Below are 24,156 nucleotides of genomic sequence, written 5' to 3'. Positions count from 1 at the left end.
AAATTAGAAAATATATTCAATCCCGTGGAAATGTTGTCCCAACGCTACTAGTGACTCCCCCAATGAACGTAGAACCGCAAGTTACAAGCTCTCGTACATTGAAGATCAGTAAGAAAAACAGAAATAACATTACAAATATATTTACAAATTTTAGAAAGAAAATTATGACCGAAAAAATTGGCGGGAAAAACAAAAGTATACTTCTCTGCGCAAATAAGTTATGAGAGACGGCGCACACGAGTCAAGAGTTCACATTAACCTGACATTTCCAGTAGTGTTGGAGTCTGTGCTCGGTCCGGGTGTGTACGGTCTAGATATGGCAGTTCAGTTTTACATCCTACAGGTGAGTAGCTGTTTATTTTAGGCCATTCGTTGATATTGATGTGAGCTATAATATACTTAGTGATGGCGTGTTGTTATTAGTAGCTACAGAGTTAGTGTAATACGTTGAAACTGGCGTGGAAAAGGATTAAGAATTTGCAAGTCTATGGGTGCATAAAGACATTTTTAATATTTGATTGTGTTTATATATTTGCGTCTGGATCTATCCCCTACTGTCGTTAAACCAATACATATTACGAGACTATTGGTTCGTTCGTTGGCTATTAACAGTGATATAGGTGGTGAATGAACGAAATCAAAACAAACTAGTTAATAAGATTTTCATTAATACTATGTCTCTCCTGGCTATATAATCAACTCCATTGTGCGGGAGAATATTAGTTTCAAGTACAGATAAATGGCGGTGGTGCCTAAGAGATTCCTAGTATTAATATGATATTGAACGGGTGATGTGGTGGTGATGACGGCTTTGCTATACCAGTTAACCCAACCACCATTACCGAACAGATGACACAATTGGCATTCCATAAACACAAGGGGCATCTCTCTTCTCCACCTGCCACTTGCTATCGCTGTACTAGTCAACCCCAAGCATGTAATGACCTGACCTGACCTCTGTGTGATAAATAATGTGGCTAGAATGACCTCACAACCCGAAGGTGCTAGAGGGAGCCTAGGTGGTGTGGTTTATTTAACACACGAGGTGAGGGCTGAGGGGTGATGGTGAGAGGTGATGGTGAGGGCTGATGGTGAGAACTGATGGTGAGGGATAGTGGAGGGTGATGGTGAGGGATAGTGAAGGGTGATGGTGAGGGATAGTGAAGGGTGATGGTGAGGGATAGTGAAGGGTGATGGTGAGGGGTAGATGATGGTGAGGGATAGTGAAGGGTGATGGTGAGGGATAGTGAAGGGTGATGGTGAGGGATAGTGAAGGGTGATGGTGAGGGGTGATGGTGAGGGGCTATTGGAGGGAAAGGGTGATAGTGGGCGGTAAAAGTATATTTTAGAGCCAATGAAAACACACCATTTCTGAGCCACGAGTTTTATTTGGCAGTACTCAGTGGCTCGTTCCTGGTGACGTCATAGATAAGAGGTAGTGTGTTTGACTCGTTCCTGGTGACGTCATAGATAAGAGCTAGTGTGTTTGGCTCGTTCCTGGTGACGTCATAGATAAGAGGTAGTGTGTTTGACTCGTTCCTGGTGACGTCATAGATAAGAGGTAGTGTGTTTGACTCGTTCCTGGTGACGTCATAGATAAGAGATAGTGTGTTTGACTCGTTCCTGGTGACGTCATAGATAAGAGATAGTGTGTTTGACTCGTTCCTGGTGACGTCATAGATAAGAGGTAGTGTGTTTTTAACATTGTTGAAGTCCTAATGGGAGGGAAGGAAAGGAAGGCAAGGAAGGAGGGAAGGAAGGAAAGGAAAGGAGGGAGGGAAAGGAGAGAAGGGAAAGAAAGGAGGGAGGGATGGAACGGAGAGAAGGGAAGGGAAGGGGAGGAAAGGAAAGGAAAGGAGGAGGGTGGCAGCCTTCAATATCAGACTCCCTGTGTAAATTTGTTCTAGAGATGGACCCTCAATGTTGTCTTCGTGTATGTATCAGCTTCTGTAAATATGTATGTATGTGTGTTAGTTCGTGTGCGTGCTTGTGTGCGTATGTGTTGTGTGTGTGATAATTCGAGTATTTATTTCGGAACGTACGTACGTAATAATAATAATAATGAACGGTTTATTGAAAAAATTCTGCAGCCCGAAGGCTGAAAATATACATTGGACATAAATGACTTATTACACACATTGGTGGTTTAACAAAAGCCTTCATTAGAGAAAGGTGAAGGAACATACAGTGAGCATACAGATTAATGTAGGTGTTGAACAGCAAACTCGTAGTGTAGTAACTCCCTCCCAGATGGTGTTAGGAGGAACTCACGTGGTGTAGTAGTTCCCTCAGATGGTGTTATGAGGGACCTCACGTGGTGTAGTAATTCCCTCACAGATGGTGTTATGAGGGGCCTGACGTGGTGTAGTAATTCCCTCACAGATGGTGTTATGAGGGACCTCACGTGGTGTAGTAATTCCCTCACAGATGGTGTGATGAGGGACTTGAGGTGGTGTAGTAATTCCCTCACATATGGTGTTATGAGGGACATGTGGTGTAGTAATTCCCTCACAGATGGTGTTATATGAGTGAGGTTTGGTCTTAGGCCTTCCTCTCGTAGACGGATTAACACATCGCTGGTTGTTGTTGGGTCTCACGGGCCGTTATCACTGGGTACCTGGGACCTCACTGTGTGAAAGTTAACTTGGGTACGACTGTTACTGTTGAGTTGTTCTCACTGACTTAAGCACTGTTCACCACTGTTCACCTCTGTTTAACACTGGTTCCGTTCCTTTCCTAAATGAAATTGTAACTTCTGGCGAGAACTTGTTGGTATTCCGGTGGGGAGGAGGGTTCAGGGGAGGGGGTTGGTATGGGCCAACATAACAGTTGACCTGGCTGCTCCGAGAGGAGCGCCAGGTACGTCTTGACCCTTCGGTGGTCAAGGATGTTGTGTGTGTGTGTGTGTGTGTGTGTGTAGTACTTGTATACACACACACACACACATTGAGAGGACAGGTGTATATACGTACAGACTGTTGCTTTAGGATTAATTAAGGTATAACGAGTTGTGTGATCTACCTGTGTGTCTGTCTGTCTCTACCACAGGTATCGTCGCTACTGCAGGAGGGACGGTGAAGGAAGGTGTTCTGGGACAGTAACGCGCCTATAACTGTGTCTACGGCTCTTGCTGGTGAGTACACAGGCCCCTAACCTAACCTAACCTAACCTAACCTAACCTAACCTAACCTTTCAGTAAATCAATAGAGTATATATATATATTATTATTATTATTTTCTTCTTCTCAGATCGTCGTATTTCTTTCATTATTGTGTAGTTTGATTGGCAGGTATTCTCAGGTCACAACCCCACACTCGATGAAAATGATGGTGGGGAGGGTGTGGGGGTGGGGAGAGTGGTGGGGAGGGTGGGGGGTGTGGGAGGGTGGTGGTGTGGTGAGGGGTGGAGGTGTGGAGGAGGTGGGTGGTGCTGCATTCTTATCAAAAATGTTTTATAAAGTAATTGGTTAGGGGTTGTGTGTGGATGAGGTGGGGAGGATGTGAGGGAGGTGTGTGGATGTGGGAGAGGAGATGTGGGTGTGAATTGGAGTGGTGTGTGTGTGTGTGTGTGTGTGTGTGTGTGTGTGTGTGTGTGTGTGTGTGTGTGTGTGTCGGTGCGTGTGTGTGTGTGTTTGGTATGGGATGTAGGTGTGTAGAGGGTGGAAACGATGACTTGACCCTTGAGGACGATGACTTAACCTCTTGAGGACAATGACTTAACCCCTTGAGGACGATGACTTAACCCCTTGAGGACGATGACTTAATCCCATGAGGACGATGACTTAACCCCTTGAGGACGATGACTTAATCCCATGAGGACGATGACTTAACCCCTTGAGGACGATGACTTAACCCCTTGAGGACGATGACTTAACCCCTTGAGGACGATGACTTAACCCCTTTGAGGACGATGACTTAACCCCTTCAGGACGATGACTTAACCCCTTTGAGGACGATGACTTAACCCCTCGAGGACGATGACTTAACACCTTTTAGTTTTAGAAAATAAATAATAGGCTGAGAAAATAAATAGAAAAAATAAATAAGAAATAGATCGACACACAATGCCAGAGAGAGAGAGAGAGAGAGAGAGAGAGAGAGAGAGAGAGAGAGAGAGAGAGAGAGAGAGAGTCTTACGTAAGTTTGTTTGAGAATAAGAAAACGAGACAGCCAAAACCACCCCTCTTAAGTCCATTGTAAGTGGGTTTGTAAGTGTCTTGTAAGTGGGTTTGTAAATGAGCTTGTTATTGGTACGTAAGTGTGGGTTTGTAGGTGGATTTGTAAGTGGTATCGTAAGTGGGCTTGTAAGTGCCTTGTAATTGGGTAGTTGGCATGTAAGTGGTAGGGAGGATACAGTGTGTGGTAGGGAGGTTATAGTGTGTGGTAGGGAGGATACAGTGTGTGGTAGGGAGGTTATAGTGTGTAGGGAGGATACAGGTGTGTAGGGAGGTTATAGTGTGTAGGGAGGATACAGTGTGTGGTGGGAGGACTGTGTGGTAGGGAGGTTATAGTGTGTTGTAGGAGGATACAGTGTGTGTGGTAGGGAGGTTATAGTGTGTGTGGTAGGGAGGATACAGTGTGTGGTAGGGGAGGATACAGTGTGGTAGGGAGGATACAGGTGTGGTAGGGGAGGATACAGTGTGTGGTAGGAGGTTAAGGTGTGTGGTAGGGAGGATACAGTGTGTGGTAGGGAGGATACAGTGTGTGGTTGGGAGGATACAGTGTGTGGTAGGGAGGATACAGTGTGTGGTAGGGAGGATACAGTGTGTGGTTGGGAGGATACAGTGTGTGGTAGGGAGGATACAGTGTGTGGTAGGGAGGATACAGTGTGGTTCGTAAGGGTTACAGTAGCCTACATACACTATAACTCTCACGCTTTTCACTATACGTTTAAAAATGCATTGATGATCACGTATGTAGTTTGTGACTGTTATTAAATGTGTTTTGCTGTATGATAGTTTTTCCCCGAAGATTGGCAGCAGCTAACTCTCCCCTCCCCTCCCAGCTACACAGTGACAATGTTTCAGAACGCGATTATCCAACTTGGAGTATACAGTATGTCTTCAGTTCTGGATGAAGGCGGGGAGGGGGGGGGGGATGTTATTCGAAATGCATTGTTTATCTTCAAATAAATTATAACATTCTGGAAAAGTTATTCAAGACGAGGCGTTTTTTGTCCTTCCTCATATTCGTGGTGTCACTTAGGTTAGGTTTGTTAAGATGAAAATACCACCCCAGTATTACCTTAACAGTCGCTACATTTAGTACCCCCCCCCCAAAAAAAAAAATATAACGGCAATGATATATAAATTCTTCGTTTAAAATTCCCGGGGAAGTAATTAACAAAAGCAAATTAGGACGGTTGTGATGCTGGCTTGATGATTGTTGTGGTCGCTTATTTAATGTTACGTGATTCTGTTTGTTGTGCTTTTAAAAACAACTCTCTTCTTCTGCCTCACGTTTAATAATTTATTTTGGGGACACACACACACACACACACACACACTCACACTCTTTTGGGACAGATTTGCATTTTGATGGTCGCTTATAGTACTGAACCAACCCCCCTGTACTGGGACCCACGCAGAACTAACGGGGAAATGTGACCAACCTGACCTGAGGAAGAGGAGGGTGAAGGAGGAGTTGGAGATGGAGAGTAATAATAGGGAAAGGGAGAGGTAGAGAGAGAGAGGTAGAGAGAAAGAAAGAGAGAAGGGGGGAGGGCCACACACCACGGAAGAGAGGTACACCTGCTGGTAGAGGTTCCTGGTACGACTGAAAATTTAATGGGACAAACACAAACATTATGTTAAGGGGTGTGTATTATTCAAGGTAACCAGGACCCTGTAAGAGGACCCAGGGGAGTGAAATATGCAAGGAACCCCCCCCACCCCCCCAACCCCCCCACCCCACAAACACACACAGCATATAGATAAATTGGTTAAGTGAGAATATTTAATAGTTTATAATTATGAGAGTTTGGGTATAATATACACTCCTTCACCTCCTCTCCCATCTTCTCCCTCTCTTTCCCCATCACATCTCCTCTCTCCTCCCCACCAACTCCTCCCCCTACCTTTTCTCCCCTCTACTCCCCTCCTCTCCCCTCCCTCCCCCCTCCCCTGCCGTTAATCTCCCCTCACCCCATTCCCTCTCCGACCCACATCAACTGCGGTCAGATTAAAGACTAATATGATGTACAGTAGAGTGTGTGTGTGTGTGCGTGTGTGTGTGTGCGTGTGTGCGTGCGTTGTGTGTGTGTGTGTGTGTGTGCCGGTGTGTGTGCCTGTGTGTGTGTGTCTCGGTCATGGAGGGAAATTTGCACTATAAGGATTAGGAGTTCTTGGGAAGTAATCATTGAGGGGAAACTGGAATTGAGTGGGAGAAGATACCTGGAATGGGAATTGTTCAGGAATGGGAATTGTTTGATGATATACAGTTTAGGAGGGGGAGACATATTTTAACTGGAATTTGGGGGAATGGGAATTGTTCTGGAATGGGAATTGTTGGTGGACGTGTGAAGTTGAGGGGAAGGAGGAAGTGAAGGAGGGAGGGAAGTGAAGGAGGAGAGTGAGGAGGGAGGAAGTGAAGGAAGGAAGGAGAAGGGAAGGAAGGAGTTGATTGTCTTTGGCCAAAACAAACAAGATGAATTTAACAGAATCCTGACGTGTGATTGGTCGACCCCATAGGTTGGTTTATGAAATTCTGGGTTGTGATTGGTTGAGACGTGTTGCTGAGTATTGGAATCCCGGCTTTCTATTGGTCGGACTGTAAAAGACGCAAAGAGGGAATTAAGGGAAGAAGTTGCTTGCTGATTGGTCGAGAGATTCAAAGAGAAATTGCTGATTGGTTGAGAAAAAAACACAGGAAAATTATCTCGACCTATCACAGTGAAGTTCCCTCAATTAACACACACTTACACACACACATACACACACACACACACTTACACACACTTACACACACACTTACACACACACTTACACACACACTTACACACACACACACACACACACACACACATACTTACGTTCAGACTTAATTACACTCAAAGTTCACCTCGGGAACAGGTGTATCTCGTTGGGATTGTCCGCAAATCATGTCTCAGATATGCCTCGGCCAGGTGAGTCAACGCTCGTTAAATTGGGCAGTTAGGGCTCATTAAGGCCAATTGGGTAGTGAGGAGGAGATAGCAACTGTGGTGGCGTGGGAAACTGTGGTGTAGCGTGGGAAACTGTGTTGTTGGGTAAGGAACTTAGCCATACCGACACCAGGGTGAGGGGGGAGGGAGGTGAGGTGGGAGGTGAAGTGGGGGAGGGAATGGGAGGCGAATTTCATATTTGGAAGCTAATAGTTATGTTGATTCTCTCTCTCTCTCTCTCTCTCTCTCTCTCTCTCTCAGTACCTTGCTCCCCTTCATGAAACCGAACTACAACAAGCGGGGCGAAGTAGACACGTCGATAGATAGGTAGATAGATAGTTGATAGGTAGATAGATAGATAGATAGATATTATCATGTGTACGCGTACATATGTATTCTTGTCGTACGTTAAATAAATGATCAGTATCCGAGTGTGTGTGTGTGTGTGTGAGTGTGAGTGTGTGTGTGTCTTTAATGGAGAGGTGAATATCCCTTTAAAGTGTGTGTGTGTGTGTGTGTGTGTGTGTGTGTGTGTGTGTGTGTGTGTGTGTGTGTGTGTGTGTGTGTGTGTGTGTGTGTGTGTGTGTGTGTGTGTGTGTGTGTTGCCCTGGGCATACTCTAACCTGTGTCTACGGTGAAGCAGTAAGGCGTTACTCTCTGCCTCACCTCCGTCAGACACCTCCTCCCAGCCCACAGCAGGAGTGAGGAGAGGATATTAATATACGGGTTTAGGAGACATCGAACCCTTGTACCTGAAGAACGAGTGTGAGTGATTTCTGCAGGAGCCAGAGATTAACTGTGTGTTTGTCTGTCTGTCTGTCTACGAAGTCCATCATTTTACATACATAAACACACACACACACACACACACACACACACACACACACACACACACACACACACACACTGTTTTTCTCACTACTAACTTTATAATGAGTTTCACCTCACTGACCGCCGTGGTATAGGTTGTCTCGCCCTTTAGTATCACGAGTGTTGCTACTAAGGGCCATTAGGTTAGATTAGGTCAGGTCAGGTCAGGTTAGTCAGGTCAGGTTAGGTTAGGGTTAGGTTAGGTTAGGTTAGGTTTGGTTTCCAGTCCCAAATACAGTGTGTGGAGATGGTAGGAAGGTTGTATCTTCGTCTTAAAGAGGTTGAGTGAGGCTCTGTGTTTACATAACGGGGCCGGACGTGATGATAACAAGTTTTGGCGGGAAGAAAAGCGCGGGAAGGGCCACAGAGGAGGGGGGGAGGGGGGGGGATAACTTCCGTGTTGTTCAAGTTTACCTTGTAGTCTACATGTTCAGTGGAAAGTTTACCAGCAGGGACTTGTTACGGACAGGTTAGGTTACGTTACGTTTAGTTAGGGTTAAATTAGGGTGGTTAATCTTCATGTAAACTAACCTAACCTAACGTACTACTGTGACAAGTTATACTAATGAACACACTCGTCAAAGTTTACAGAACAAAATATTTTCCCCTACAAAGTTTACCGACAAATAGGAATACCCCCAGCAAAGTTTATTTCTGTAGACCCCGTGTTGTCAGTATAATTTTGCTTGATTAAACCACATGAAGCGAGATGGAGACAGACTGATATCACATTTACAAAGTTCTGACCAAAAGTTTCACCGATATAAATAGTCTCACGGAAAGTTTTAGTTAGTAAATACAGTTTGAGGAAAGTTTGAAGGAATACGTTTATTGAAAGGTCTGTAAATAAGGTCATTGATGCATTGATTCTATATGACCAGACAAGTGATGATGTTCTTTTGTTTAGCATTCGTGAACGTGTAAAGGCTGGTGATACCCGTTCGAATCCCGCTCATTTGTGTAATAGAAACACGTTAATACTCCATAAGGACATGTCACCAAACAAATTGAAAATAGTTTTATCTGTGTATAAATATAATTTTTGTTTCGTCCAGAATTCGAACGTCTTTTAGTATATTTCTTCACGATTACGAATGCTGAAAATATCCGGTCGGCAAAATGAAACCACAGCGAACAGTCATCGTCTTCAAAGGGTTAAGTCATCGTCTTCAAGGGTTGTCATCGTCCCTCAGTTGCTTCATCGTCCCCTCATGGGGTTAAGTCATTGTCCCTCAAGGGGTTAACCATCGTCCTCAAGGTTGTCATCGTCCCCAAGGGGTTGTCATCGTCCCTTAAGGAAGTCATTGTCCTCGGGTTAAGCCATCTTCTCAAGGGGTGTCATCGTCCCTCGAGGGGTTAGTCATCGTCCCCGAGGGGTTAAGCCATTGTCCTGGCGCAAGCTAGTCATCGTCCCCGGGGTGCCTCCCTGCTGCTGTCCCTCGGGCAAGGTCATCGTCCCTAAGGGGTCATCGTCCCTGCGGGTCATCGTCCTCTAGGGTTGTCATCGTCCCCAAGGGGTTAAATCATCGTCCCTGGGGTTGTTATCGTCCCTGGGCGTTGTCATCGTCCCCAGGGTTGTCATCGTCCCTGGGGTTGTCACCTCAACGGGGTTAGTCATCGTCCTAAGGGGTTAAGTCATCGTCCTCAAGGTTGTCATCGTCCTCAAGGGTTAAGTCATCGTCCCCAGGGCTGTCATTGTCCTCAAGGGGTTGTCATCGTCCTCAAGGGGTTAATTCATCGTCCTCAAGGGTTGAAGTCATCGTCTGGAGGGTTTCACGTCCTCAAGGGGTTAAGTCATCTTCTCAAGGGGTTGTCATCTCCCCAAGGGGTTAAGCTCATCGTCCTCAAGGGTAAGTCATCGTCCTCAAGGGTTAAGTCATCTTCCTGGCTAAGGTCATCGTCCCAAGGGGTTGTCATCTCCTCATGGGGTTGTTCATCGTCCTCAAGGGTTGTCATCGTCCTCAAGGGGTGTCATCGTCCTCTCCTCCTTCTCCCTCCTCTGTCCTCTTTCACCCTCCTTCTCTTCATCCTCCTTTCATTTTTCTCTCGTCCTCTTCTTCTGCTTCCCTCTCATCCCACCTCTTTTTTCCCTTCTCTCTTTCCCCTCGTTTCATATTCCCTCTATCTTATGATCTTTTGTTTCTCTCTCCCTCCTCCTTTCTTCTCTCTCTCTATCTCCTCCTCCTCCTCACCCATCTTCCCTCCCTCCTCCACCTCCTCAGCCGGCTTGCCACAAACTAGTATCGATGTTTACACTAAATGTGGTGATGATTGAGACCCAGATAATTATTACCGCTTCAAATTTTATCTGGGGGTAGAGGGGTATCTGGGGTTGGTGTAAAGGGAATTATTTTAGGGTACCTGTAGGGTGTGTGTGTGTGTGTGTGTGTGTGTGTGTGTGTGTGTGTGTGTGTGTGTGTGTGTGTGAGACTTTCTGGTTGGTTGGTTGGTTGTGGTATGGGTATTGTGGGGAGATTGTTGTTGAGTGGTGTCTCTCTCTCTCTCCTAGGCAGCGGCGGACATGTCTGGGAGAATAGTTTACGTCATAAGTCACGTGACATGGTTAAACTGCCCGCCCCCTCCCTGTCATCCCCCTTGTCACACCCTGTCACTCCTTCCCCTTTGTCACGCCTCCTCCCTGTCACTTGCCCCTCCCCCTTAGTCACCCCCTGTCATTTACCCCCTGTCACTCACCCCTTCCCCTTTGGTCACCCTGCCCCCCTATTCACCCCATCATCATGCATACTCCCTATCATGCCCCCCCGGCCTCCATGCATGTCTGGGAGCTTCCTGATTCAGCTCTGATCATGCAAGGTCATGCAACTTACACTGATGATGAGTCGTGTAGTCATGCAATGTCAGGCAGCTGTTAGGAAGGTCAAGTAGTAAGGGTACACATGTAGGGTCTTGATGGTACGTGTAAGGTCTTTTAAATTAATGTGTTAACCGTAAGGTGACCTAATTCAATGTTACTAACTGTTATCATGTCTCAGGGTGACGACACACGACACGACACGACCCGACACGACACAAGGACACGACACAAGGACCTGACACGACACGACACGACCTGACACGACCTGACCTGACACGACACGACACGACACAAGGACACGACACGACCTGACACGACACGACACGACACGACACGACACGACCTGACCTGACACGACACGACACAAGGACACGACACGACCCGACACGACACGACACGACACGACACGACCTGACACGACACGACACGACACGACACGACTCGACTGACGACACGACACGACACGACACGACAGGACACGACACGACACAAGGACACTCCTAAAACAAGGAAGTAAAGACAAAAGGTGTTATTTGTTATACACATTTATGTTGTGATGGCAACAGTTGTCACCTGTGTGGTTGTGGGTCATCATCATGGTTCTCCTGCAGGTGAAGTCTGGCCTCGTATTATGTTAAGTTTATTACTAACAGTGTTACCTGTACTCTACTGTAACTTGTGTGTTGTTGCAGGGAGCGCAGTGAGCTGGCCGGTGCAGGCCCTCCCCCAGGATGCCGGGGTTCCTTACGCCCGAGTCCTCCACATCCCCGGCCCGCCCGCGCCCGCAGCGCCATGCAGTGGCCGCCCACCCCGCTCTGTAGACATACGCCCCCGCCCGCACCGCCGGCGCGCGGCGTCGGCTAGGCCAGGCTGCCTCCCCTAGAACACTGAGTGAGTGTTGTGAGTGACCAGAGTGACACAGTGACGAGAGTGACGGAGCGGTGCGGCCAGGGCGTGAGGGCCGCTGGGCGTAATGACGGGCACCAGGCGGGGGGAGACACCACCCGTAACCTAAACGACATGCATGGTGGGCAGCCTGACACTCCCTACGGAGGAACACTACAACTGGAGCAGCTGGAGCGACTCATCAACAGCCTGGAGGCACGCAGGGCGGCCAGCTGTGACCTGAGTGATGGCTCGCCCACGCCCGCGTCCCCCCGCGCCCTCACGCCTAACTCTGTCCCCACCCGCAATTCCAACTTCTGGCGAGAAGTCTCTCCCCAGCTCTCCTACATAGACGGCGGGAGCTCGGGTGGCGCCTCCTACGGGCGGAGCGTGTCGTGGAACCTGGCGGAGTTGTCCTCGGCCGACCCTGTGCCTCGCTCTCCGTATCCCGACCACCGCTCCTCGGCAGACTCCCTCAAGCCTCCCCGCTCGCAGGACCCCACACCCCCCCTACCCGCCCTCAACCCCATCACCAAGTTTGCCTCAGACACACTGTGCTCTCCCTCCCACCCCACCGTCGCCCACTCCGTCGTGCAGGTGGAGAAGGGTGACATAAAGACCAAGATCCAAAAGCGGCTCAGTTTCGGGGACACGCTCGACTTGCACACCAACATCTACACGCCGGCTGAGGAATGTCCGGGGGGCATGGCGGCCAGCCTGGAGGCGGCGGGGGGCACAGCCAATGGGTCGAGTACCTCCCTGGAGCGACGGTGGACGGAGGAGGACCTGGGAGGGGGACCACCGCTAGTGAGACGCAAGTCGCTGGACACTCAGAGTCAGTACTCATACTACATGGACAAAGACCTGAGGTACTACTTCCAGCACCCTTGGCTCCGCCTCATCATCGCCTACCTCGTCATCTTCTGTAACTTCCTTCTCTTCGCCGAGGACCCCGTCTCCCACTCCCATGCTGGTAAGTACCTTCACCTGTTCTCTTGTATCAACACACCGCTGCTCTAATGAGCCGACTGATGTTGTCTGGTCACCTCGGCAGTTGTCATTACATCTTCTTGGGAGTCAGCTGAGTGAACCATCTCTTAGGTACACACACACACATTGTATATATATATATATATATATATTTATATATATATATATATATATATATATATATATATATATATATATATATATATATATATATATATATATATATATATTTAGCTTTCGTCTTTATTTAAGACATCTTCAGAGGCAACTGTCCATGTAATCCAGTTTCCTCTGAAGATGTCTTGAATAAAGACGAAAGCAAAGGTACTCCGTTGTTTCCCTTTTCCCGTGTGATTTTATCAAGATTTATCTTATCCACGTTTTCATTGTGGATCTACATGAAATATATATATATATATATATATATATATATATATATATATATAAATAATGTGTGTGTGTGTGTGTTTGTCTCGTCAGGGTATCAGTGGGAAGGACCTAAGCATTATACTGAGGCAGGAGAAACCGACAAGATAATGTAAACATGTAAGCGTCGGCAGAAATAATGGTCCTTGGCGTGACGATGCTGTAAACCTTCCTTCCTCGTGTTCAACAGATGATATCACAAGTTACAGTAGTTGTTAAGAGGCCGCGTCCCCAGCACCCACTACAAACACACCAATAATAATAATAATAATAATAATAATAATAATAATAATAATAATAATAATAATCTGGGTCGAGTGAAAGAAGTGTGGTTTATTCTATAACTTGGTTTAGTCCCAGGAAGACCCCGAGTTAAGGGTGTAACCTCGTTACATCCCCTTGATTAGACCCCCTCCCCCTCTCTTTCTTCCCTCTCCCTCTCCCCTCCCCCCTCCCCTTCCCTCAGATGCCTCGACTCCTGAACAGCAACACAATGATGTGACGATAATACGTTGGGACATCTCTTGCCCCCCTCCTCAGAAATCACCCCCCCCACCTCCCCCTCACCCCTCATAACCACCAGGGTGTGACCGAGGACGTTGACCGTGTGTGTGTGTATGTAGTAATGTCTTAACTACTACTGCAGGGAAGCCACCAAGCACTCTAGCCAACTATTGTATAAAATTATTCTAGTTTTTTCTACACGTGGTGATGATGATGGGGGAGGAGGGTGAATCTCTCTCCATCACTCCTTCCCTCCATTACTCCCTCCCTTCCTCCACCACCAACACCCCTCCAACACCCCTCCACCTCCCTCCATCCCCTCCACCAATACCAAGCACCCAGTCAGGAGTGTGTGCAGGAGGAGGAGCAATAACGTTGTAATTGGGTGACGTGAGATCCTGGGAATGAATTGATCAACAGAGATCCCTCACCGTGCGGAAAATTGGGACCACGAGAGAGAGAGAAAATTGGGATTTAATTGGGAAAATGAGGGGGTAATTGGGGTGGAAATTGGGGTGGAAATTGGGACTACGTTGAAAGAGGAATTGGGAGGAATAGAGGTTAATAATGATAGTAAAATTGGAAGCGGTAAAATAATAAATAGAATTTGAAATTGGGAACAGGAGGAATGAGGATGGAAAATGGTGGAGTCACTTGGTGTGTGTGTGTGTGTGTGTGTGTGTGTGTGTGTGTGTGTGTGTTATAGGAGACGTGCATAGCCGAAACTGTTTGCTCACGTACCTACACGGACACACACGCACTCAGACACGCACAAGCGCAGACGTACACACACACACACACACATACACATCAAGTGCCTCAAAAAACTTGTCTCCGAAATCCAGAAAATATAATGATTTGGAAAGTTAATTAGAAGTCAAGTTGAGTGGGTCGATGACGAAGGCGATGACGATGCAGGCGACGAAGGCAGTGACGATGACGACGAAGGCGATGACGATGCAGGCGACGAAGGCAGTGACGATGATGACGAAGGCGATTTATTTTTATAAGGGGGGAACCTGTGCTTATCACTGCTTGATAGTGTCTTACTGGGCTGACCTCATTGACATCATGATCACGGAAGAGAGAGAGAGAGAGAGAGAGAGAGAGAGAGAGTCGGAGGGGAAGAGAAGAGGGGAAGAGAGAGAGAGATAAAGGAGAACCTGTCTGAGTCTTTTGTTGAGTCGTGACTGTGTTTGGTGGGGGGTGGTGACGCCCTGGTAGGGTGGGGTGGGACGCCCCTGGTGGGGGGGGGTGGACGCTCCCGGTGGGGGGGGTGGATGCCCTGGTGGGGGTGGGACGCTGCTGGTGGGGGGGTGGTGACTGCCCCTGGTTGGGGGGGTGGACGCCCCTGGTGGGGGGGGTGGATTTGCCCTGGTGGGGGGAGGTGTGACGCCCTGGTGGGGGGTGGACGCCCTGGTGGGGTGGACGCCCTGGTGGGGGGGTGGACGCCCCGGTGGGGGGGGGTGTGGACGCCCTGGTGGGGGTGGACGCCCTGGTGGGGGTGTGACGCCCCTGTGGGGTGGACGCCCTGGTGGGGATTCTGGTGGGGGGGGGACGCCCTGGTGGGGGGTGGACGCTCCTGGCGGGGGGGTGGACGCTCCTGGTGGGGTGGTGGACGCTCCTGGTGGGGTGGTGGACGCTCCTGGTGGGGGGATCCTCCTGTTATTGCTGTTTAGTGTGTGTGAACCTGGAGTATTGATGTTATTATTATTATTATTATTATTATTATTGTTATTATTATTATTATTATTATTATTATTATTATTATTATTATTACTATTATTAGTATTATTATCATTTTTATCATTGTTAGTAAAATTATTGTTGTCGACCTCTTAATAATAATAATAATAAATAATAATAAGAGGAATAATAATAATAATAACAGTGATAACAACAATAATAATAACACTACTACTACCACTAGAAATAATAATAACAACAATAACAACAATAACAACAACAATAACAACAATAATAACAACAATAATAACAATAACAACAATAATAACAACAATAATAACAACAATAATAACAACAATAATAACAACAAAGATAGAGGAGACACTCATGAACAGAGTAGAGGTAAGGCAGCCTCAGGTGGGCTCAGGTGAGAGGTGACGTCTGCAGCTTTAAGGGTGTATGACTGAGGCGCCCCAAGCCTAACCTGTACCTCTGATGATGATAACACACACACACACACACACACCTTGCTAAATGGTACACACACACGCCTGCCAAATGGTATACACACACACACACACCTGCCCAATGGTACACACACACACACACACACACACACACACACACACCTGCCCAATGGTACACACACACACAATAATGCAGCAAAAACGCTCAATAAAACTAAAATTAAAACGCTCTACCACCCCCATTGACTTACCAATGAAACTATTCAAGGAGTTCTCCCCGGAGCTTGCTAAACCCCTCTGCTCCATCATCAATGCTTCTCTCAGTCAAGCCAGATGCCCAGCTGACTGGAAGACCTCTTATGTATCACCAGTGCCCAAGCCAACCAGCCCACAATCCTTAAATCAGCTACGACCTATTGCAATCACCCCAATACCCAGCCTAATCTGTGAAAGTTTTGTGTTTGACTGGGCTTATGCTGATATTGCAGGAGTCGTAGACCCTCAGCAATTTGGCAACATGAAAACTTCCTCCACCACTCACTGTCTTGTCAGCTTTCTCGATTACATATACCGCCATCTCGAGAAACGAAAAACGTCTGTAGCTGTCGCCTTCATTGATTTCACTAAAGCATTCGACCTAGTCGACCACAATATAATCATCAACAAAGCTATTGACCTCGGGCTTCGGGGAAGTCTTATACCATGGCTTACAGACTTCCTCAGTGACCGACGCCAAGCTGTACGCTTCCGAGGGGCTGTCTCCACCTTCAGTCACTCACCTGTGGCGTCCCCCAAGGCACCAAGATGGGACCACTCTGCTTCCTTATGCTCATCAATGATGCCCTAAGAGAAACCCCTGCTCGCTGGAAATATGTCGACGACTCCACCATTGGGATCAGCGTCAACAATCTGCTCCCAACTATACCGCCCTTCAGGATTTATTGAACAGCTCCAAAACTGGGCCACCAACCATGTCACCATCAACCATACCAAGACATTACGTTATGCACATCAACCTCTCTCTCCGCCATTGTCCCACCCTCCCCTTCCATTACCCAGGGTCCGAACACACCCAGGTTGCAGGATTCCACGAAGTTCCTCGGCGTCACCATAGACAACAAACCAATTGGAAAACCACACGTCAGTGAAGTTGTCAAATCTCCAGTTTCCGTCTCCACCTCCTCCGCCGACTCAAGTCCTCGGAGTTCCTGCACTGGAGCTCTCAGTGTCATAATAATAACATTCATATTTCCTGCTCACCTATGCCTCCCACCTGGTCTTCCTCCCTAAATGCCACACAACGTAAACACCTAGAAAAAGTGCAAAAGAGGGCATGCAAGATTATTCTCTCCCCTTCCTACTCCACATATCAAGAAGCGCTCAACACACCGACCCTTTCGACTCTCACTGACCATCACCACGACCTCATCTGCAAATTTGGTAAGAAGCTTCTACACTATCCTCGACACCGGCTCCTACTACCACCTGAGATCCCTAGCCCGAGAATTGCTGTTCGACATCACAACCGCATCCAGCCCATACGTGCACGAACTGATCGCTATAAGAACAGCCCAGTCCCAACCATTGTAAAAATTATCAATAACATGTAATAAATCAGTGTATTCACTCCCAGTAAACACTGCTCCCTACACTGTCACTATGTTGAAATGAACTGTATTTTGAGCTGATCCCCATCTAAGTTACTATATATCTTATTTGTGTCACTTATGTCACTTGTATATTATTTGTAATTCGTAACCCATTCTTCAAATATGTAACTGTATATTTTCAGCCTTCTGCTGCCAAGCTCTTTCAATAAACCGTTAATTATTATTATTATTATTATTATTATTAAATGGTACACACACGCCTGCCAAAATGGTATACACACACACACACACGCCTGCCCAATGGTACACACACACACACACACACACACACACCTGCCCAATGGTACACACACACACACACACTGCCCAATGGTACACACACACACACACGCCTGCCCAATGGTACACACACACACACACACACGCCTGCCCAATGGTACACACACACACAACACTGCCCAATGGTACACACACACGCCTGCCAAATGGTATACACACACACACACACGCCTGCCCAATGGTACACACACACACACCCTGCCCAATGGTACACACACACGCCTGCCAAATGGTATACACACACACACACACGCCTGCCCAATGGTACACACACACACACACACACCTGCCCAATGGTACACACACACACACCTGCCCAATGGTACACACACACACACACGCGCCGTAATGGTTGAACCTCTGCAAGTGAACTCTTCAGGGTCAGGATACACTCTGTGATAATAACGTTTCTGGAACTTTTAGAACCCCTGAACCTCCTTGATCACCTCCTACACCTCCTCTTAAATTTCTGAGCTTTTAAGAACCTCCTAGAGCCACCTTCCCTCCTCTTCCTGCTCCTCCCCTCCTCTAGTTGCTGCTCCTCCCCCCCTCCTCTTCCTGCTCCTCCTCCCCCTCCTCTTCCTGTTCCTCCCTCCTCTTCCTGCCCTCCCCCTCCAGCATAATCAATGCCAAGTCTTACCACCATCTTCAGAGGCCATCACCCCATCCCTCACCCCCTCACCTCCCCCACCCCGCACCCCTCATCGTCCCCACCCCTCATCCCCCACACCTCCCCCCACCCCTGTGTATATTGTAGTAGTGCTTAATGATATCTTGCACAGAGTCGAATTCTATAACCCATTATACACATACATACATACATACATACATACATACATACATACATACATACATACATACATACATATACAAACAATACATACAAACATACATGCATACATTCTTGACCACCGGAGGTCAACTATCAGCCGCTGCTCTCCTGGCCAGTGTTCAGCCCATTCCCAAGTCCTCTCCCCTGACCCATCTCACCACCGATATCAACATAATCAAAAGTGACCATTTCTTTATGGAAAGAAGTGGGATCAGTGTTGAACAGTGATGAACAGTGTTTAAGCCAGTGAATTCAGCACTAGACAGTACCAGTGAGAGCCGTGACCTACCAGTGAGATGAGCACCCCTGGGAGCCATCCTCTGACCAGGAGGTGTTAATCACTCCACCCTGGGAACAACAGTAGGCCGGCTATACACCTGACTAAGAGGTAACACATCACCCAGCAGAGAGTGAGGTACTGTGACACCACCCCACACCACCCACCCGGTGTCCCCATGACCACGTGAGGTCCTTCATATCAACACCCAAGGACGAGTCACCACCACCCGGTGTCCCCATGACCACGTGAGGTCCTTCATATCAACACCCGAGGACGAGTCACCACCCACCCGGTGTCCCCATGACCACGTGAGGTCCTTCATATCAACACCCAAGGGCGAGTCACCACCCACCCGGTGTCCCCATGACCACGTGAGGTCCTTCATATCAACACCTATTGACGAGTTACTTCACCACGTGAACACCACACCACCCAGTGCAAACTATAATAATTTGTATGTTCAGTTCATGTTCCTTCTCCCTTCAGTAATGAAAACTTTTGTTAAACGACCCACCCACCCATGTCTTTGAATGTAATAAGTCATTTTGTCCAATGTATATTTTCAGCCTTCGGACTGCAGAACTTTTTCAATAAACCGTTAATAATAATAATAATAATAATTATTATTATTATTATTATTATTATTATTATTATTATTATTATTATTATTATTATTATTATTATTATTATTATTATTATTATTATTATTATTATTACATACATACATACATACATTATATACTCTCAAAATTAACATATAGAAAGACTCAATTAAGATTTTCAGAAATGCTATATGACTTAACGAAATATTTAATTAAAAAAAAGTTTTCCCAGATTATGACGGAATTTTTAGACGAAAGAATTATTCCTCCTCGAAATTATAAGATTTTTTTCGGTAATAGAAGAATTTTTTGGTGTTAGAGAAAAGTGAATTTGTTTTTCAGATTATAGGGAAAAATTATTTGGTTGATTTATCCACAATATGGTGGATTATGGTGGATTATGGTGGATTACGGTGGATTACGGTGGATTACGGTAGATTATGGTGGATTACGGTGGATTACGGTGGATTATGGTGGATTACGGTGGATTACGGTGGATTATGGTCATCAAGAGGTTAAATTATAGCACTGAAAGGAATTAAACCCAACCCAACTAACTGAATAACTACCTAACTACCTACCTAACTACCTACCTACCTACCTACCTACCTACCTACCTACCTACCTACCTACCTACCTACCTACCTACCTACCTACCTAACTACCTACCTAACTGATTAACTACCTGACACACTGATCCCCTCTTCTCGTATGATAAAGATGACATAAAATGATAATAATAATAAAAAACAAAATAAAAACCGTAATAAAACAATAGAATTAAAGGTGAAGCTGCCACACATAATATAGGGGTGTGTGTGTGTGTGTGTGTGTGTGTGTGTGTGTGTGTGTGTATAATAATAATAATAATAATAATAATAATAATAATAATAATTAACGGTTTATTGAAAGAGCTTGGCAGCCAGAAGGCTGAAAATATACAGTTACATATTTGGGGAATGGGTTACGAATTACAAATAATATACAAGTAACATAGGTGACACAAATAAGACATATAATAACTAGATGGGGAAAGCTCAAACTACAGTTCATTTCAACATAGTGACAGTGCAAGAAGTAGTGTTCACTGGGAGTGAATACACTGGTTTATTACAAGTTATTGATGATTTTTACAATGGTTGGGACTGGGCTGTTCTTATAGCGATCAGTTCGTGCACGTATGGGCTGGATGCGGTTGTGGTGTCGAACAGCAATTCTCGGGCTAGGGATCTCAGGTGGTAGTAGGAGCCGGTGTCGAGGATGGTGCAGAAGCTTCTTACCAAATTTCAGATGAGGTCGTGGTGATGGTCAGTGAGAGTCGAAAGGGTCAGTGTGTTGAGCGCTTCTTGATATGTGGAGAAGGAAGGGGAGAGAATAATCTTGCATGCCCTCTTTTGCACTTTTTCTAGGTGTTTACGTTGTGTGGCATTTAGGGAGGAAGACCAGGTGGGGGAGGCATAGGTGAGCTTGGGAAGTATGAATGTTATTATAAGCACTGAGGCTCAGGTGCAGGAACTCGAGGACTTGATCTCAGAGAATGGAGACGGAAACTGGAGGATTTGACAACTTCACTGACGTGTGGTTTCCAATTGGTTGTTGTCTATGGTGACGCCGAGGAGCTTCGATGGAATCTACACAACCTGGGTGTGTTCGGACCTAGAGTAATGGAAGGAGGTGGGACAACGTCGGAGGAGAGGTTGATGTGCATAACCATGGTCTTGGTATGGTTGATGGTGACGTGGTTGTTGGTGGCCCAGTTTTGGAGACTGTTCAATAAATCCTGAAGGGCAGTATAGTCGGGAGCAGAATTGTTGACAGTGTCAGCAATTCTGTCTACTTGACACTGATCCCAATGGTGGAGTCGTCGACAAATTTCCAGCGAGCAGGGGTTTCTCTTAGGGCATCATTGATAAGCATAAGGAAGCATAGTGGTCCCATCTTGGTGCCTTGGGGGACGCCACAGGTGAGTGACTGAAAGGTGGAACCAGCCCTCGGAAGCTGATGCAACAGCGTCAGTCACTGAGAGTCTGTGTGTGTGTGTGTGTGTGTGTGTGTGTGTGTGTGTGTGTGTGTGTGTGTGTGTGTGTGTGTGTGTGTGTGTGTGTGTGTGTGTGTGTGTGTGTGTGTGTGTGTGTGTGTGTGCCGAGTTGACTTACCTGTGTTATTTTGTATTTATGTCGGGAGAGTGAGAGAAAGTGTGAGAGGTAGAGAGTGAGAGTGTGGTAGTGTGAGAGAGAGTGAGAAAGTGTGAGGTTTTCTGTGGTTGGGGCGTAAAGTCTCTCCCCAAGGTGGTTGGGAGGACTGTTTAATCTTCTCCCCTTACTCTCCCCTTCCTCTCCTCTCCTCTTCTTCCCCATCTCCCCCTTCTTCCCCATATCCACCACCCCTTCTCCTCTCCCCCCACCCCGCCTCCCAATCCCCTCCGCTCTTTACCCACTCCCCCACCCCCACCCCCTCCAGGTGTCAGGCCAGGAACACTGTTTATCCGGTGGTCGACACGCAAGGTCCGCACCACTTGTCGAGAAGACTGGCAGGCGGGAGGGTAGGTGGCAGGCGGGAGGGTGGCAGGCAGGAGGGTAGGTGGCAGGCGGGAGGGAGGGGGGGGAGGGTATGTGGCAGGCAGGAGGGAGGGGGAGGGTAGGTTGCCGGATCTCCTACCACAGCCGTATATCCGCCACCACAGCCGTATCTCCTCCCACAGGTTGTAATACGGCTGTAAGAGGAAACCGATACATTGATCCTCAGCTGCTGTCAAAAGCCGACAGACGTGGACATGAGAGGAGGGTTAGATTAGGTTGGGAGGGTGACAGTGAAAAGGAGGAAGGAAAGGGAGATGAAGAGGAAATGAGAGAGAGGGAGGGAGGAGAGGGATAGAGAGGGAGTGAGAGGGGAGCTAATTGGGGAGGGAGAGTGAGAAAGCTGGGTGGCAGGAGGTGAGAGCTATGAACCATCTCTCTCTCTCTCTCTCTCTCTCTCTCTCTCTCTCTCTCTCTCTCTCTCCTCCACTCTTCTCTCTTTCCTCCTTTCTCCTTCATCTTCCTTTTATTCCTTATTCCTGCATTCGTTCTTGCAGTTCCTCGTTTATCAAGCCTTCTCTCTCTCCTACCACGAGAGGTATACACGCTAGGGAGAGGAGCAAAGGGGGGGGGTAAGGAGGAGAATTGAGAAAGAGAAGGGAATAAGGGGGTAAATGAGGGAGAATAAAAGGAGAGAGAGAGACAGAGAGAGAGAGAGAGAGAGAGTCACAAGAGCATTGAATCTTGGCTTGTCATGCATAAGGCCAGTTATGTACACACACATGCACACACACACATACACACACACACACACACACACACACACACACACATACACACACATTGGAAATGGGTTAAGTTTTGATGAGTAAAATTTGGTCTTTTCTTAGAAACTGGAGACTTTTTTGTGTGTGTTCAGGGCTGGGTCTCTCTCTCTCTCTCTCTCACTCTCTCTCTTTCTCTCTCTCTGGTGGGGGAGAAGGGTGTGGGGGGGCAGATTGTTTCGGGTTCATATTCAGGTTCGTTCGGTTCGCCCCGGGGTTTATCTCGGTGGTTCTCTCGGGTTCGAATTGATGGTTCATTCACTAACGTGTTTATTCTGATAATTTTATGGTTCAATTGGGGAGTAAATGGTGTTCTGGTTTTGTCGTGGTTCGATCAGAAGGTTCGTAGGTGTTAGAGGTTCGTCCTGATTCATCGAAGAGGTTCATGGTTGTTTCAGTTTACTCGTGGTTCAATTATAAGCTTCAAGAGGTGGTTCTGGTTGGCTTGTTGGTTCGACCGAGAGGGTTAGAAGGGGTTCCAGAAGCCCTTTGGCTCATACAGAAAGGTTCACAAGATTCCCGGTTCTCAGAGGGCGGAAACAGCTCGTTGTCATTATTTTAGTCGTTATTGTGGAGTTTTGGCACTGAAGCTCTGGCACTGTGGCACTCTCTTACACACACACACACACACACACACACACACACACACCCTGCATGACACACTGTACGATCGTGTGTACAAAGCAGTGTCGGTATTTGAATATGAAAGTTGTTGAAAGTAGGTCAATTGTGTGTGTGTGTGTGTTTTGTTTATTTATCATTGTGTGCGTGTGGTTGGGGGGAACTGCGTGATGTAGGTAACTCAGCTCTCTATATGATAACCTAAGAGATTGACTAAAGATTTTGTAGAAGTCTCTCTCTCCTTCATCGTCTGAGTTATAACATTCTCCTAAATTAAATCGTATTCTTCGCAAATTTACAGTGTAGTCTCAGTGCAATTTCGACGCCATCTTGTCCACCACTCATTGTGCTGTGGTGTACATGAGAGTTCTAGATATATTTCTCACTTCTCTCACTCAGGTTAATTTTGTCCCCTAGCGAAGAGACATGTGGTGTTAGGTTAGGTTAGGTGTTGAATGGTGGGGCGGGAGGGCGGGGGTGGGGAGGGGGGGAGGGGGAGTGGGCTGGGGAGGAGAAAAGGGAGGGCTGGCTATTGAGATGGTATTATTTATTTCCACGGGGGTAGAGGGAGCTTTAGGGGGGATGGGTGGAAGGATGAGGTGTGAGGATGGGTGGATGGGGAAAGGGGTGAGTCTCTGTGCCCTCTCTCTATCTACCTGTGGAAGGTAGAGATTAATGACCTATCAAGGACACACACACACACACACCCACCCACTCACTCACTCACCACCACCCACCCACCCACTCAC

General features: G+C 47.1%; 1 protein-coding gene across 1 annotated transcript in view; it reads left to right on the top strand.

The window, feature by feature from the left end:
- Positions 1 to 247: 247 nt before the first annotated feature.
- Positions 248 to 24,156, top strand: part of LOC121855623 (transmembrane protein 117-like) — an 81,781-nt gene continuing 57,872 nt past the window's right edge. Inside the window, 3 exon segments of the mRNA XM_042350685.1 lie at positions 248 to 343; positions 3,049 to 3,133; positions 11,518 to 12,683. Of these exon segments, the coding sequence (XP_042206619.1) occupies positions 11,846 to 12,683 (838 nt within the window). The 5' untranslated portion in view covers positions 248 to 343; positions 3,049 to 3,133; positions 11,518 to 11,845.

This window comes from Homarus americanus, unplaced genomic scaffold (assembly GCF_018991925.1).
Source record: "Homarus americanus isolate GMGI-L3 unplaced genomic scaffold, GMGI_Hamer_2.0 scaffold48090, whole genome shotgun sequence".
NCBI classification, from domain to species: domain Eukaryota; kingdom Metazoa; phylum Arthropoda; class Malacostraca; order Decapoda; family Nephropidae; genus Homarus; species Homarus americanus.
The sequence above is the reverse complement of the archived record's forward strand: the minus strand, read 5'-3'. Positions and strand labels throughout refer to the sequence as shown.